The 18,403-nt window shown below is 37.6% G+C and overlaps 1 protein-coding gene across 1 annotated transcript in view; it reads right to left on the reverse strand.

The window, feature by feature from the left end:
- Positions 1-12,416: 12,416 nt before the first annotated feature.
- Positions 12,417-18,403, reverse strand: part of LOC104539959 (protein sidekick-1-like) — a gene marked incomplete at both ends in the record, with an annotated part of 9,707 nt that continues 3,720 nt past the window's right edge. The window contains 2 exons of the mRNA XM_010183638.1: positions 12,417-12,564; positions 16,566-16,672. Of these exons, the coding sequence (XP_010181940.1) occupies positions 12,417-12,564; positions 16,566-16,672 (255 nt within the window). The remainder of the gene's footprint in view (positions 12,565-16,565; positions 16,673-18,403) is intronic.

Raw genomic sequence — 18,403 nt, forward strand, 5'->3', positions numbered from 1 at the left:
TGCTCATGACAATCGAACAAGGAAGGCTGAAACGAAAAACAAGCATTAACTAATGTAGAACACTATGGGGTTTGGGAAAGAATAACATAAGCCATCCACAGCCAAATGGCTCAGAACAATTCTAGAATAAATCAGTGGGCAAATAAATCTTCTCTTCTGGTTTGTTCTATTTTGAGCTGTTCTAGAAAGGTTTCCATTTTCATTCTCTTCAGTAATATTGCCCCTGATTCTTCTCTCTACATTCGCTGAAGTGAAAATGCCACAGACACCACAAAACTGGGACAGACTCAGCAGATCTGGGTTCTCCACTTGCCCAGGACCCTGCAAAGCAGCACCTCATTGCTATGGTGGGTCACGACATGGGTTGGGGAGGCAAAACGTTACTGCTCTAAAGTTTGGGTTATCCCCCACCTGAACATAGTCCAGCCTCTGCATACTTCTGCCCTGCATACCTTCCCCTCCACTTTACGGCTAGCATAGCACAGGGTAAAATAAGCTGTAATAGTTAAAAGATTCAAGTGCAAAGAGCTTCTTCGGCACGACTCAATTAAAGGTGTAGGGAACTGTTGGAACAGGAAGAGAATGTCAAAGTGAGAGGGTGCACCTTCAAAGCTCACCCAGTGCACTATACTTAAAAATGTAAATTTAAAAAACTTATTAAAACACAAGATTTTATATTAGCATTTATAAAGCACAAGCTCAGAGTCCTTTTCATAATTCTGGTAAATCCCTTTTGCAGTTTAATAAAAGGAGATATTCAAAATTTGCATGTCAGTAAAAACCCAATGGACTTTTTTTTTTTTAAGGTCTGCACGTGAGTAAAAAATGCAAATGTTTGGAAATTACTTTGATGTTATACAAAGGAAGGTTTTATTATTACGTTATTTCAGTGGCATAAATGAAGTATTAAGAAACTTAAAAAATTAAACTATTAGCAAATCATCTGGCATCTAGCTGGGTAGCTTAGCTCTGTGGTCATATTGTTTGGCCATTTTACATCACGCACAGGGTCTTTATATCACTCAAGTTATATATAAAACAAAGTGCAGTGAATACAGTGTGTCATCTTGGCTTCTGGTGTAAAACAATCTGTCCGTGCTATCTAACGCAAACCTACCAAAAGAACAAAAAAAGTACTGCATTTGATGAACATGCATATCTTACTATAGAAATGATTAAAATTCACACCTACCAGCAGCTGAATGTATTAGAACAGATTAAGTGAATATCCCATTGGGTGCAGCAGGCTTCAGAGTAGATGACAGCAGTCTTAGAGACCCCGTAATTCATTACTATCTCCCCGCGAGAAAAAGAGAGCTCTAAAAGGTGTTCCTCAATCAGAAATTTTCCTTCTGATGAAATAATTTTGCTTAAATAATTAAAAACATCAGGATTGATAGTCAGATTCTTTATTCATCCAGTATTACCTCTATAGGTTTCATAAGGGAAACCAAGATCTATTTAACACACTGGTTTTTCCACTTCATGCTCAGTATTTTTTTCCATTCTGGAATTGTTTCCTGAATAAAAGTGGCTTCCCAAAGAGACAAGAGGATGACAACTGAAATTGTACCTTTATGAATCTTGATCACTGAACCTTCAGCACTATAATTTTTTTTATTTAGTGACATTAACATTGACAGCTATGGATTAGAAGCTATCAGGCACTGAAATATTAAACCGCCACTTCTCTCTGTTTCAGTGAAACAAGAAGATTGTGCTAACTCCCTGTTTTTATTAAATTGTCAACGACAGATTAGCTTATTTCTCATACCGGAATTTTTAAATCGTCAACATACAATAAAGGCCTATTTACAAGATCTCTTCAAGGTATTTTCACTACTTCTACTAAAAGGTTTCTTAAAAATAAATTAATTTGCTCTTCAGATAATGCTATTGAAGCCATAGTTGGGTCCAGCTGATACCAGATCTAGGACCCAGCAAAGTGGTTGCACACTATTCTTTGCTCCCGTCTCTTGCTATGCACCTTTAGCCATTACTTACCAGGTATTTATCACTCCCTTGTTGCAGCATGCTTTTCACTACACGTCTGTATGCAGATAAAACAATCTCTTGAAAATACAGCTTGATTTGTTCATAATAACGCTAAATGTGAATAAATTCTTGATTAACAGGCTGACAGATACTTCACTCAGAAAGTGGTGTATATTTAAACAGCGACAAATCCTCCTCGATTTCATTCCAGCATGTTTATTAGTACATATGACCTGGTTTGCCCCAAAATACTTCCTTGTAAGCCAACTTCCAGCTGTGGTAACAAAAACAGTATTGGAAGATGGGAGAAGATGATAGGGTTGTTTATTTGGTGTAAGGTCTTGTAATAGAACAGCTTTTCGAGATTCGAGATTTGTCTTTAATGGGTGCCTCACTTCTCAACCAAAACAGCGACATGTTACAAAAGTAATGGTGTTCATTCTCAGACAGTTGGAAGAAAAGAAAAAAGCTGACTAGATACCCATATTAATACCACATTCCATTAGTTGTCCACTTATTCTCTTTGATACTCAAATACTCCATACAAAACTACACCATACTTAAATCCACGCTGCTACTGCTACTACTACTAACTTATCTGGTTACTGGGTTTTAAAAATAGTGGTGCTTACTGTACCTGACACCCTGAAAAATGGGAACTTCCACTCATCTCTTGCCCCTCAAGCCAGAACATTTTTCCATTCTTTATCACAGTCCAACTTGAAAGAATAGTAAGGACTCTCGATAGAAACATCCAATCCAACTGCATATATTGGAGATAATTGAAATTTTCTCTCCCCCTTGATCATCACTTTTCTGCTAACTTGTGAGAAAATATGAATAAAAATATAAATAAATTAAAATTAAATGTACATAGAATTTTAGAAGGGTATTATGAGGTTGTTGCTGCAATATCTGTTGGGTAAACAGAAAATGCAGCTGTCTAACAACAGCCATTGAAATTTCTAAGTATCCCAATAAAGTCTGCTTCTTGCAGATGCTCAGGCTGGTTTCAGTTCCCATGGAAACAGGTGATGGATTGCCAAAAATGAGATTTGATGTTTTAAAATAATCAGTGATTTGAGCTAGTGATTATTATGAAAGTATTGCACTCTTCCTCCAGTGACGAGGTATTATGCTGGGAGCAGGAAAAGAACACATGGCAGCTGGCAGGCAGAACGGAGTTGTTAAAGTTCTTGCAAATGGTATTGGTTGCTGAATGACAACAGCAAATGCAGGTTCTTGAAAAATCATTGAGCAAAATCTAGCAAAACTCTATTTTAAAAAGCGAATAGCCTTTGAGGTTTTGGAGAAAAATACATAAAACGTTGTTGTACAGATCTTAGCTTCAGTGCTTTCAAGCGCTTTTCTTAAATAAGGTTTCCTTTATACCTCTACTTTGAGAATTCAAGCAACCAGGAACATACAAGCTAGAAATGGCCAGATATTTCTTCTCCTGCTTTTTGGGCTATGAATTTATTTGTAAATTACACATAAGGTTCCAACCCTAAAATTAAGCCACTACAAGCAAAGACAAAATGTTGGCAACATTCAGTTTTCCAGTGACCAAAGGGTAGGTCCAGAGGGGACCTATGTCTAGGAGGGATCAGTGGCAATGTGGGGGTTGTGGTGGGACTGGGGCAGCTCATGGAGCAGGCATGGGGGCTTCTCTGATCTTCTGGGGTGGTTCTGGGCTTCTGTTCCTATAAGGCTTCACAGTGAGATGGTGACACGAGCATGGGCCACACTCTCAGGACACTGGCATTCCCTCTGCCATGTGAGTGAGTGCTGAAGATCACCACTCCCAGACCACAGTTGTCCCAACTCGCCTTCATCCACCCTGACCTCCTGGGATGTGCGACCATTTCCCCAGGCCATGTCATCTTCTAAGCTCTTCTCTCTTTATCTTTTCTTTCCTCTATCAGAGCTAAAGAACACAATCCACCTCTCTTTCCCAGTATCCACAGACTCCACACATGAACCTCTCTTGACCCAACTACGGTTTTCCTCCATTTCTGTGCCGACAGTCTGTGTCAGTCAGGGGGAAGGGAAGCAGAGGCACAGACTTCCTTCAGCATTTCCCTTTCTCACCCTTTCTTTCCCCTTACCATTGCTATGATGAAAAGCAGACTATGATGAAAAACTCATTCCCCACTCCATTGACAGGAGTTCAGAGGGAAAAGCAAAGAGAGTAAAGCTGAGCAAGCAAGTGATGTCTGCGGTCACCCCAATAAACAGATGCCTTGTTTGTCTCTGTCTGGAATCGGTCCTGACGTGTAAAACAACAGATTTGTGTAATATATAAAAATAGACACAGGCATATATTAAGAAATAAAATGCAGTGTTAACATGCAGCAGACAAAGAGATTTCTTATGAATATTGAGTTTGACTGTTCTTTCTCACTTCTAATTGCAAGATGCCTTTATGAAGTTTCATCAGAGCCAAAAATCACCGCTTTCAGACAGATCAGATGGGCCCATGAAACGTCAGACGGGGCATTTACAATTTATTTAAAGTCATTTGGAATCTGTGAGATGAAGGCCAAACACAAACCAGCTCAAGATTCCACTCACAACGAAGGATCAGAGATAAGCCATAGGCAGGCTGCCAATCTCTGCAGCATTAATTAATGTAAGGTTTGCTTCGTACTTGCTTCCATGTACCAAATTTTTTCAATTCAAGTTGAATCCTGTTAACGAAGTAGACTTGATGCAAATCAACCACAGAAGCCACAATACATCCCCAGAGCGCAAAGTTCTGTGGGCTTTTTTCTTCCTGAATCACGCAACACTTTTCAATATGAAAGTAAATCTGCCAAAATAATAGGTTTTTTAAATGATTCTACATCAATCTGTATTATAAAATTACAAACTTATGTCTTAACACCTTTGCACATCATCTGCAAATCCACTAGAATCATGAGGAAAGACAGCATTTGTCTGTTTCTGCACAGAAAGAAAATTAATAATCCTTTGTAGTATACAGCCAGAAGTACTGACAGATACATTTTACTTCAGTCAGTTTTGATTAATAAAAGTTAATTGGGAAACATAAGACATTACCTTCTGTTATATTTGATAAGTCACAAGCATTTCGCATCTATTTCCATAAAAATAGAGATACGTAAGGGGTCATAGGAGATAAATTGTTCCCGGGGATTTGTGAACAATTGCCCCTTTTTAAGCATAAAGCAATAGTTTTCTTTTGCACATTTGCTCTTAAGAATGACTGCAACACTTTTAAATAGTCTTATCTTGGCTGCATATTAAAATATTTCCATTTGTAGACAGAGTAGTTCAAAGATGGACAGAAAAATGGTTTTCCACAAAAGCACGTTAGTTATTAAAGGATTATATTTGTGACTTGTTCATAATATCGTAACTAGTTCTGATTAGGAAACGCAGTGGATGCAAGAAGTGAGCCCTAAAGTACAATGGCAATGAGTCTTCATATTTCCCCACCTCTAAGTTGGATATGATTTTTTTAAAAATAGTGTAAGTTCATTTTCAAAGAGCAATGCTGTTCACACTTATTTGTAGTCCACATTTTCCCTCTCCAAGTACATCTGTCCCCAGAAAGCAACAAACTCATAAATCAATTTCTACTGCAAGCTGTGATAACTAAACCATACTTAAAGCAAAACCATTTCCTTCTACTGACACTTCCATTCCCTTTGTTTAACAAATTCCAAATCTATGATTAATAAACGTAGAGGCACATAAAATGATTTTGTTCCTTAAATGTGATCATCTTAGGAAAAACAATATCCAGCAGTCAGATTTTCCTCTTAGACAGCGATCTTCAAAGTTTTATTGAAATTTACAGCTGTTGAAGATTGTGCTGAAAGATACTGTGAGCAGCTGAGGCACATTAAAGCACAATATTAGTTCCAAGCAGCCTCTCTTTTTCTATCAAAAAATATGGATTTTACAGTGCTAGCATAATGGCAGCAACTTCCCCTGGCTTATAAAATATATATATATATATTAAAAAACCCTCTGTGGTTTGTGGTCCAGATTTGTAATGAAACATATTGGTCAAACCCCAAAATGTACCTCGCATCTCATCAGTCGGAGTGTCTCTCTTGGGAGTAATCCACTTCAAATCGAGCCTTGCTAAAAGGCATGTTCTTTGGCAGCAATTTTTTCTGCTGTCCCTTCTCCACCCCGTGACCGGCTGTGTGCCCCTACACACCCTGCGTCCAGCACACACGAGGTCCCCAAATGCGACTCATCTTCCTCTCCCTCTCACCGACACACGAGATTTCACCCTAACAGTTGAGAGGTCCAAATAAATTAATTTTTCAAACATATGTTTTAAAACCTATGGCAAACAAATTATGAGCAGAGAGAAAAACAGTGAGGTTGAATCTAGACAAGTCAAACAGCTTTAGAAAATAATCCTGGGATTTGCTTACCCCGAGGTGTTAACGTTTTCCTCTACTGAACACGGCAGACAATAATAGTCAAAACAGCCCACTGACAGCATCCAGCACTACTCAAAGTGAGCACTTGAAGAGATGATGGGAGATTTCCCCACAGTCTTTCATACGCATATGGGCCTTGGGGATAACAGTAAAATTTTATGTAAGATGATTCCTAGCGCTGCCTCTTCCTTCAAATTTAAATTACTCAATGCAGAAGTTTGGTTAAATAAATGAGTAACAGGGTAGTAGTGAAGTTCAGTTGAAGGAAATAATTTAATTCTACAAAATATTTTTCTTTTTCAGATACTGACTTTAAAATTAACGTGGAGCCTGTAAGAGGTATGGACAGATAAAAACAGCATAGGGTTTCTGTCACGTCTCCTACTGCTGAGACTCCATAACGTTAGCAGACTTAAGAGATCTGCAAACTTTGTTTTTTGAAAGTATTGCTCAGCTAATACATTGCTGAGTTGACACTCTCTGAATTTATTGTTAACTAATGCTAATCATCACAATTTTAATTAAAGTATTATCTGGTGTATGTGAAAAGCAATTATGTGCAGCTAACGTTAAGTTGTATGACAGGCTAAAATTTTTAGGGAAATGCATTTCTGTCACTAGAACTGCTCATATATAATGAAGTGGTGTTTGTTTTAAAGTGAAAAATACATGCATGGCACTAAGTGAGCTGCTATCACCAAGACAAAACCTAATGTAATGCTAAAATCAGCCCAAAATCTGTTGCATTATTCCTAGATATTTTATTTTTTCTCTTTTAAAGCCTATTTAGCTACAGCTACTTTTTTTTGGAGACTGTCATTAATATATTTACAATTTTACCTTAACAAATGGCTAGTAAATCTGCACCAGCTCTGCTTATTTACAAGGCATTGTGAGTGTTTAGAACCACAGCAAGTTATATTTGACAGTTGCTTGCACTTAACATATTTTCATTCCACAGTCTGTCAGCACATTTAGTCTCTATAAGAGTTAGTAATGACCACACACATTCAAATGCATCATCTTACTGCAAAAAATAGATATTAAACTCATGTATACCTAAAGGCAATGCAATTCATCTTCCCTGTCTGGTGGGATGAAGTGCATTTGCAAAGTGTTTTGGTTCATTAACAGTTAACTAAGTGACAGAATGTGCACCTAACTGAAAGGGACACCCCAGAAGTGTCTTTATATACCAGAAATGAACTTCCTTGTTCTGTGTCAGACATAACACCAATAACAAAAGACAGGAATTAATATTCATCTAACTGCAGCTTACTAGGGGGAAAAAATAGTTTCACTGTAAGAACGTTAATGAAGACAGTAATAATATCTTCATGGTAAGAGTATTCCTCTTGAAGAAGAAAGCAACAATAAATGAGTGAATCTTTCCAGTGAAAAAATCCTTCACTTAGAAGAAGGTAAAAAAATCCTCTAAGACTGCTAAGACTTTAATTCCTCAATACCACCACTGAAAGGCAATTGTAGGCCTTGACGGTGCCATTGTCCTTTGTGCCTCTCCAAGGCACTGTAGATGCCTCGTGTAAAGAAAGTTAAACGTGCTCTGCTTTTAAGTCTGATGAAGTACTCCCAGGCAAGGCAAGCTGAAGACTTGACATCTCAGAGTAGCAATTTCTTTTGATGCAGTTACCTTTAGAGAGGCTATTGTTTTCTGTAAGATGTGAGGTGAAACAGGCAAAATCATCCCATCAGTCAAGACCCTGGATAATAGTGCAGTTGTAATTCCACATTAGTCTACGGGTGTATTTGGAAACCATTAATCTGTCTAGGTGTAACATGAAGACTTTTCTAAAACTTCTTGGGAAATTTAATGTAAGATAATAATAAAGAGTTGTCTCAATCTGCAATTTCTTTCCTTGCTTATTTTCTCTTGCTGTTGATCTTTTGGTCTTCTCTCTGATTCTCCACTTCATACATTTCTAGCATGTACATAGCTTCCTTCCCATGATTTAGAAACATCCTTTTAAAATATCAAGCTGAGGTATTGGTGACAGATAATGCACAAAAGCCAAAATGAATAGATGTGCACACTGTACTAAGCAGGGCGAAGAATATTTTAGGACTTAAATTTTTAAATACACACCATCATGTCACACTGGTTCTGCTGCAGATTTGTTAGTTGCCTTAAGTCATAAACTACAACAACAGCCTCGTGAGTATATGCAGGCCATTTGCTTCACGTTCATGTATTATACAGGGATTTGTTGACTTTACATGCCCACTCATTTAGGAGGAACTTACGTTATTCTTGTTTTTATCCAGAGGTTTTAACAAAATATTACGGCACCACCACCACTAAAATGAGAATTAATACATAGTTATTTGCTGCAAAATTCCACCATGAGTTACTCTACCAGCTAAATTAAACAGAATATGCAGCTTCAAAATAAATGCCTATATCTCAAAGAAAACTTTCTCCCAGAAAATATCCCAGCCGTGTACTCACAGAGTAAGTTACCATTCTGACAAAAAAAAGGTGGAACTTAAGCTATTCACGGAATTATTTTTTTCTCCCCTCAGCCTAAACCATTGACACGTTTCAGCCCGATGATCAGTAAGAGAAAAATGAGATTACAGGTCTGCTACACCTGGTCATCAGAATTCAGGAATATCCTCACAAGAAGGACATGGATCTGTTGGAGTGAGGGCCAGAAAAATGATCCGAGGGCTGGAGCACCTCTCCTAAGAAAACAGGCTGAGAGACTTGGGGCTGTTCAGCCTGGAGAAGAGAAGGCTCCGGGGAGACCTTATTGGGGTCTTTCAATACTTAAAGGGGGTCTATAAGAAAGATGGGGCCAAACTTTTTAGTTAGGCCTGTTGTGACAGGACAAGGGGTAATGATTTTAAACTACAACAGGGTAGACTTAGGCTAGATAGAAGGAAGAAACTTTTTACTATGAGGGTTGTGAGGCACTGAACAGGTTGCCCAGAGAGATGGTAAATGCCTCATCCCCAGAAGTATTCAAGATCAGGTTTGATGGGGCTCTGAGCAACCTGATGTAGCTGAAGGTGTCCCTGCTCACTGCAGGGGTTGGACTGGATGAGCTTTAAAAGTCTGTTCCAATTCAAACTATTCTATGATTCTATGATCTGTTAGACCTGAAAACTGTGTTAAGGTGTATAAATAATATTAGAAAACACAAAGAACAAACAAAAGTCTTATCTGACATATTGTAAAGTAACTTTAAATAATACATTTAGTGACATCAGACTTTTTTGACAATTCAGCAATTCTGTTACCTTGGCTCCCTAGAAATACATTATTATTGGAATGCTAAATAACTGGCAGAACCCCTCCCCATAAATGTCCTAAATACTGGTAAACAGTGAAAGAGAAAGACATCAGCATTTAGCACCTTAAAGCTGCTAGGTAAACCCCACTGCAAAGCCAATTAAATGACGTTTCTTGAAACATCTTAAGAATTATTTTTTACTCAGAACCAGTCCTTACTTTTGATCTTCCACATTTCTCACATAAAGACAACTCTGCACGCTCTGTTTCCACATCAGTGAAATGAATTCATTCCAGTGGTGACAGTAGCCCTGTCTAACTAAGCATCAGGATGGTTATTATGGCATAAAAATGGTGCAGTGTTATGTACACGTACATGAAAGCTTTTGCATGAGTCAACTTGATCAGCTATTTAAATGAATTGTTTTCTTCAAAGTTGCTACAGAGAAAATATTGGGCAACGCCATCTTTGTCTGCATTCAACAGGCACTGATGAGAAATTATTGGGTATCGTAACCACCACTACTCTCCTCATCTTTAGCACTGCTTGTTTCCTCAGTCTGCACACACTGCAGCGATGTCACTCTTGCAAATCATTATTACAGCTGACAGACTAGCTGATTGATCTGGCCAAATCATTGTAAGCTTGTTTAAGAGGATTAAAAAAGCTTTACATTGATTTAGCAATATAAGGTACTTTTAATCAGTTTAAAGAGCGTCCATACAAGGTGTTTGAATCAATTTAACTGATCAGTTTAGCAAGTGATCCAGTTAGATTGATGCGTCAGACTAACTGGATCACCTGTTAAACGGATTGTTAAATTGATACACCTCATGCGTACAGAAAACACAATGTTAAATGCACAAATTGCTCCACAGATAAGAAACAGATTTCCCATAAGATGTTTTTACATTTCTCATAGTTTTATATGCACCCTCTCCGTGTCTCAGGTTACCTTAGGGCTGCCGTATTTACTTCCAAGATTTCACAGTATATGAGTGGATCCTATATGGTTTTTCCAGTAGTCTGAGGGAGCAGCAGAGCTACTGCACACAGCACTGCACCGCCAATCTGTCACTCCCTGAACTTACCAGGCTTACTATTCAATATCTATCAAACCTCCAAGGAGGTTCACACTTTCAGCACGTTTACTTCTACTGCGAAATTTTTCAAAAATTCCTACACAGGCCAGACAAACATCCTCAAATTCAGACAAAATTTCTGACCAGGGAAATAAAATATATGTGGAAACTTTCAGGTACATTTGACCTCTACTGTAGAACAGTGTTTTACACTTCTCCCGTTCACGAGCACTACCACAGTACAATGAATTACAAGTTATTTTACCCTACCAATCCCAACAGGGTAAAGGTAAAACATGAAAATTAGGGTTTTATATTAACAAATACACACGCAATCTTCCCACACTGTAAGAGAACTGACACAAATCCCACTTTCAGACATTTCACGCTTGCCTAGGTCACTCTGCTCCCCAGTAACAGTTCCCAGGAAACTGTTGGATACCTGGATAACAAAGCTTCTTCACCACTGCAAATTTTTGATTTGTGTATTCTCAGCATTGACAAAAGAAAATTTGTAATGTGGCAGAAGTGGAGGAAGTAGATTCTTAATGGTTAATAACTCAGGATTTGCCACTTAGCTCTCTTCCAGAGATTGCCCAGAAACCCACTGTTTCATCTTCCAGCTTGTTTCCCATCAAATTACTACTAAATTATTCATAAATTATTACATAGTTGCTTCACATCCCTGCAATACTAATTTTAACAGTTTCAAAGAGCCTGGAATACTAGCTTTCAGGTTTTAAAAAATGCACATAAACAGCAGTAAAATATACAGTACGGATTAATAAAATTAAAAACCAAGAAGAGTTTTCCCTTTTCTACTATAAACTCTGAAGACTCACCACCCCTTCCGGAAATTAGCAATATCCCATTACCATCCGTTGCTAGCACATCTATCCCCTTCACCACATGAAAATATAATACAGAGATAAAAATAATGAACAACATTCTTGGCATTTCAACACTTTCCTAATAAATGAGGCAAGCAAAAAAGGATCTTATCTACATTTTTAAATGTTGCAGCGAACCCCTTCAGTCTCGAAATAAAATGGTGCAGGTAAAAACCCAGGATGGCTTCATAACTCTTTCAGGAATAGGATAAATAAGCACACCTTGAGATAATAACTAATCAAAGTGCAAGTACTGTGCCATTAGCGGGTGAGCTGCTAATTAGTCAAAAATAAATAAAACCATCATTGTAGGCTAAAAAGATAAGGAAAAAATAAGCAATATTTAGAATTTTATCATGAGGAAAATAGTATTAAGCATAGCTCCATGTAAAAGAAAATCAGACTCATATATTAAAAAAGAAAAAACTCAGTATTCGTTAAGTTAGTCCACTCAAGTAAATGTAATTGAGAGATGAGCATTTACTTTTCCAAAATGTATCATGAAAATGAATAGCATTAAGGAAGTGCAGACATTCTGCGTATCTACTCCCTTATGCTGCACCAGGACCATTAAAATCACATGAATTATTTTGTCAAACTGCTTAGGAAGTTCAGAGATGTTCTTAAAATAGTCATTTATCTCAAACTTAGTATGAACAAGGCTACTTTATTCTCTTTAAACCTTAATTAGTGTACTTAAAATGTAAGCTGCGTTATCAAATGTAATTAATCATATTTTAGGATGGGGGTATGTTGAGCTTGACTTACATTCTGCTGCTTGGTATGATCTTGTGGCCGTCTCTGTACCACGTCACTTGTGGTCTCGGGTAGCTGAGTATGTGCAGGACGTTCAGAACTGCAGCCTCTCCTTGAGTCACCGTTTTTCTCTGGTTTGTGTCCATGAAATTTCCCATATCTGCAAAGAAAAAAATTATACTGAGTGTCCTGGAAGTTCTCGTGTCTCTCACCATTTCTTTTCAGCAGAGAAATACTGTGTTTTACAACAGTCATTGGCATTGATCTAATTAGTCAATATGACACTAGAGATCATGAGACAGTTTTGATTAATACAGATTTGGATGCGCATAAGACAAATCCAAGCGCTGCCAGGTCACCAAGGAGCGCACCAGTCAGCAACATTGCATGGCCTCGGTGTTCTGCAATAACTGAGTGGTTTTAACTGAAAGCGACGTTTTAATGGTGATTTGTTTTGGCTTTTTCTGTAAATAAATCCTTCCACAATATAAAAGAAATTCCTGTGCAATGCAAAGGAACGCAAGTGCTGTATATAATTTAATCAAGTTTTTGGTCACCAATATTGCTTTATCCTTCTGTCCATAGCTACACAAAGACAAGCAGCTTGTAGTCAAACCATCATTGAGTCAGATCTCTGCAGGTAAATCATTATACCCACATGGATATCAAAATAGCAAGGCTATAGTCATGTTGGTAGCTGTTAGTTCTTCTGGCACCATATTACAATTTAAATAGTGCATCTAGATCTTTGACATTTACGGAGGCATCAGTGGTATTAAAGAGCAGCTTTTAACAAAAATTATAATGGAAGAAAGAAAACTACAATTGCAGAACCTCTGTCTCTGAAGGTTTTATTTCACAGACAAGTTCATGGATCTATGGATCTATGGAGTCCTTGTAAAAATTCAGTGAACATTTTCTTGGTTTTCTCTTGCCTTTTTTGTATCATATTCCTATCCATAAAAATAAACAAGGCTGTAGGCTCCTACTTATTCACCCTCCGAAGAACTTCCATGCATTTTAATTTGCTTTAAACCAAGAAACTGATACACACAGAACTATTCAGGTTTCTGCCACTGAATTCCACCACCCCCCATCCTTTTTATTTTTCTCTGCTGCAGAGAGGGATGTAAAGGACATTGAAACATAGAAGATTGCTCTCAGGTCTGCGGATGGCAGATGAGAAGAGACAGAACAAGAGCAGAAATTAAAAACCATGGTATTTTAAAGACGCTTTAATCATCTTTGTGATTTTCAAGTTATTTATTCAGACATAATCAGCATTGTACTTCCTCTGTTGCTCCATATTTCTTACAACTGTAATCAGATCATCTACTTAAAAAGAAGTTTCAAACCGCGTAGGTGGATCTAATTAACTTTACTGTCATATGATTATTTTAGTCTTCACAATCCAAGAGTTTTTAAGCCTATTCTGTAATTAAGGTTTACTCAGCAGTTTTCTCACAAATATCTGCTCCCATTCAGTTAAGTAATGTGTTAGCATGTGTTGACATCATTTTTTAAATTATTTAGCAAGCTCCCTGCTATTTCAGAGATCTAGGACATGGAAAATACCTCACATTTTTCTCAGTGCACATTATAATTGTGCCTTTCAATTTTTCACTAGACATCCTGTGTTTAAGTGTATTGGGCAGCATCCTCTATCCAGTGGCAAAAAGAGTTCATTTAGTGTGAACCATTCCGAGCTAAGAGCATACAGCTCCCTGTAACTCTTGATGGCTGGATAAGATGACGTTAGTAACCTCTTGCAATGTTGCTTTCCAATGCGTTTTCAAGAATAACCAAAAAGTAAAATAGGACAAAATATCAGGTACTTCGTTATGTCCACACGGCTTAAATCAATTAATTTAGATTAAAAAAATATTAAAATACAGAAAACAATCACACGGTATCAGTAGCTACCCTGAGTAGAGGAGAAAAAGGATATTTAAAACTTGAAGACCACTTTAGTCTGCAGGAATAAAGTGCAACTCTGACAAGGTTCACTACAGAAGCCATATAGGTCACTATAGGTTCAAGACCAAAGGCCTCCTAAGTCATATAAGATCTTCTCTGCTTTGTCTTATTTATCAGTGAAAATAAATAATTAGATAAATAAAAAAATAGACTGCTTAAGTCAGACAGAGAAGTCTTAAGAGAGAGCTTTTTTAGCCTTGTTCAGCAATGCAGAACTACAAAGTAAATGGGGGGAAAAATTAAAACTGAAAAGTAAACAACTGCATTTTTTTCTCTCTTAAGAACAACCAAACAGGCACAAAGAAGCCTGAAGAAACAAAACACTTCACTGAAAATCTTTCCCTCATTCAGAGGGGAATAAAGCTGTCTTTTCATGAGACAAAATTCTTCAGCAGCAGCGTCAAGGTAAAGTATTCCTGTGCCGCCTCCTCGCTATCGTTCCCACAAGTACTTCCTCAAGAACTGCTCCTCCACGATGCCAGCACGGCTGCCTGTACAGCTGCATAGGGAATCAGACAGGGGAGGAACGAACTATTTTAACAAACCCTACAAAATAATTGTTGCTTTTTTTTCAAATTTTGGAGAAGTTTCCCAATCCGCAGCTGCACAAACAAGTTCTCCTGCTGAGCCTAAAGGAATAGTGTGCTACGCTGCAATACAAGAGTGGGAAGATTAGTGTGGGATGGAGGAAAAAACAGGCGTATTTCTCTGATGCTGCTACCAAAGCCTTTGTCCCCTGAAACCGCACCTGCAGACGCAGCTAATCTGATGTGTCACGGCTGCAGAACGAGAAGCCTCTCACCCTCACCTTCCCCTGCTCCATCTTCCCCTTCCAACCCTGTTGGAGGTCTCCTACCCCTCTCAGTTATGCTCGCTGACCTGATGAAACTCATAAAACAGAAGAAGAATATTCAGAAAAGTATTTGCAAGGGTCTGAGACACGTCAGAGCAAGCAGAAGATCACTAGGAGGCGTATACAGCAGAGGCATAATGGCTCGTAGAAAACAGGGAAGAAAAACCCCATTTCAGCAGCAGTGGATTTTTACATTAGCTCCCAGTATCTCTGAAACAATACTCCTGAGAGATCAAGCATCAAATTACTGATATTACTGACATTGCGGATATAGTAACATAATTTACTGTAATACAGGAAAGTGGTGAATATTATACTAAAACTTATATAGTATCATTTGCAACTGTTTTTATTTTAAAACACAGGAAATTTGATGTCATTTCCCTCATGACATAGCAATTAACTTGATTCGGTTTCTTGGAATTGGGTTTTTAACAAATAATTCAATTTATCTAATTCCACTTATCAAGTGACATTTACTCCTACTGAATTTCCAGTTATTGACCCTGAGGAAGAGAAATTTGATCCTTGTATCAGGTTGCTTACACACAGCAGACAAATCTGTCTTCTCTTGAATCTTTTTTCCTTTGAAAAAAGAATAAGGCTCAATTTTATGATTATTTCAAAACAAGTCATTTGGAATATATTTTCTATATGTAAACTGAAAAAAATTAAAATGGGAGTATGCAATCATTTCTTACTCCATGTTAACTAGCACTGACTCCTGAGAAAATCAATTTGACATTTCCAAATGGAAGACACCAAATTAGAGGTCAACTCTGAAAAATTCTGCATAGTACACAGTAAAGAGGTACAAACATTGGAGAGTTAGGTTCAGAAAGATGTTGAGAATGGACTTTTAAAGGTTGGTTAGCAAGGTTTTCACCGTGAAACAACTGCTTATTTTGTATGGCAAGAATTATGATCAGAAATCTTCACAGAGCTATCTCCACCATACAGTTTTCTTTCAGATATCCTTTGTTGTCTTTTGAGCTTTTTGTTTTTCTGTTTTGATTGACTGTTTATTTTGTGCTCTATGGCCCTTCTTAATCCCTGCGCATTCCAGGAAAGGTATAATAGCTTTCTTATGCTACAGCTATCTCCAAATTATCTCAGTTTGATGGCTTTGAAGAGCTCAAAGTTTGCTCTAAAAAATTCATGTTGCACTGCTTTGGACTGTTTCCCACAAGATAACTATCGTGTGAAACTTCTTGTGATTCAGTAGTTTTCAAATGTATTTAATATGAGATCTAATAACTTTTCAGTTATTGGTAAGTTGGGTTTTCTGCACAAAACGAATCGGTTAGTGAATGAATCACAGAATAACGTACATGCCACTTGAACTTCAGATCTTCTTTGCAGCAACGCCCCCATCCTGTTCCGTACCACACACTGATAAAAGCCAGCATCAGACCTCTGCAGAGCCGGGATGATGTACCTGTAAGACAAAACGCAGAATTATAGTGCATTTCTTCCTAAAGGCAGATCAATGCTACTTTATGTGGCATTCCTTATTTCCCCTCTAACATTTCACACATTGACTCAAATGCGTATTGTATTTTTTCTTACAAACAGCATTCTCTTATAGCTTCTGGTCTTTGGCTACAATATTTTCTGTGCTATACAGAAGAAAAAAAATACTTGAAGCACATAAAACATCTTTCAGTCTTAAGATCTACATCTGATAAACACTAACTAGTTCTCCACAAATTCTCTTGAAATACAGACTTAAATGCTTTCCTTAGTTTTATCTACCCTCATTCATAAGGCAAAGACATCTGGTATGTGGTTCAGAGGTGGCACAAGAAGACTACAATCTAAATCTAGGCATTACGAAGACTTGCAAGAAATATCAGAGCTCTCCAGGGAAAAAAAGATGTTTCCTACCCTGTGTGACCACGGTGACTCAGAGTAATACTGGATAAGACACCGCACACTGTACATTGCATTTGTTCTGCCCTTCACTATACTTAAAAAGTCCTTAGCCCACTAATGCTCACCTTTCTCATCCAACTATATCTGATTACTCGACATGAAAATGAGCTGATAGGCACAGTATTAATGTGAATAAAACACATGAATAATATAGATAATCCTGCATTAAACAAACATTAATCAAAGCGCATATTCCCCCGGTCACCTTCTGGAGATATTACGGTAGGATTAATGAAAGTCTTTATGAAAAGATAAGGAAAAATAAAACTGCTGAATTTTAATCTTCAAAATTTAATTCCACTCAAAGAAAGCATCTCTTCTCATTCTCACACGTACCCACATACAGAGCTTAATATCTGAACAGGATCAGACAGCATAAAAACAAAGGAGGTAGAAGAAATCTAGTTTAAGTGATAAATGAAGACTATAATCACTGCATTATAATTACAATCAAATACACTATAGCAAATAGGTCAGACAAACAAATACAGAGAATTAAAACAGAGCCTAACATTATGGACAAATTTTAGCAATCTACTGCGACTCCTGAGAGACCTTGGCTGCCTCAGCGTACGACTTGTGGGCAACCACGGTGTCCATCTGTCTGTGTGCCTAAACCGACTCCTCCTGAGGAGCAACCGGCAAATTTTATACGGGGAAGATAAGGAAGACTCTAAAAAGTGCTGTCTGGGAGTAGCAAACCCAACAATGAGCAAACAAATACTTATTGGCTAGTGGGGATGTAACTCTGAATTAGCCCTGTTGCCTCTTGCCTGGTGAGTATGCCACAGGAGTGAGAAAATAGGTGAAAATAGAAGGCACAGGATAGAAATCAATAGAACATAAGGCTTCCCTAGTTCCTTACAGAATCATTTTCTTCTCTGCCAGGCAGATGATTGTTGTAAAACATCATTACCAAGAAAAAGAAAAAAGGTAAAGATTCTGACAAATAAATATTGACAATGCATTTCTACAGTTCATTTTACCAGATAGTTTATAGCTTAACAAGCTTTTCTTCCTCCCATAAAAATTTAGTATTGTACTTGGCTAACATTTATTCCTCTGCTTGTCTATGAATTAGAGCCAAAATTAAAAAGGCTTCTTTCTCTGGTATTCATCTGTACTAAGACAGTAATGCAGAGTCAGTTTTCCTGCCACTAGGACAAACAAATCAATTAAATCAGAAGTGTCCTACTTTGGTTTTCCTTTCTGATTTATTAATGTTTCAGCAGGC

Source organism: Mesitornis unicolor, unplaced genomic scaffold, assembly GCF_000695765.1.
Source record: "Mesitornis unicolor isolate BGI_N332 unplaced genomic scaffold, ASM69576v1 scaffold10324, whole genome shotgun sequence".
Lineage (NCBI taxonomy): Eukaryota > Metazoa > Chordata > Aves > Mesitornithiformes > Mesitornithidae > Mesitornis > Mesitornis unicolor.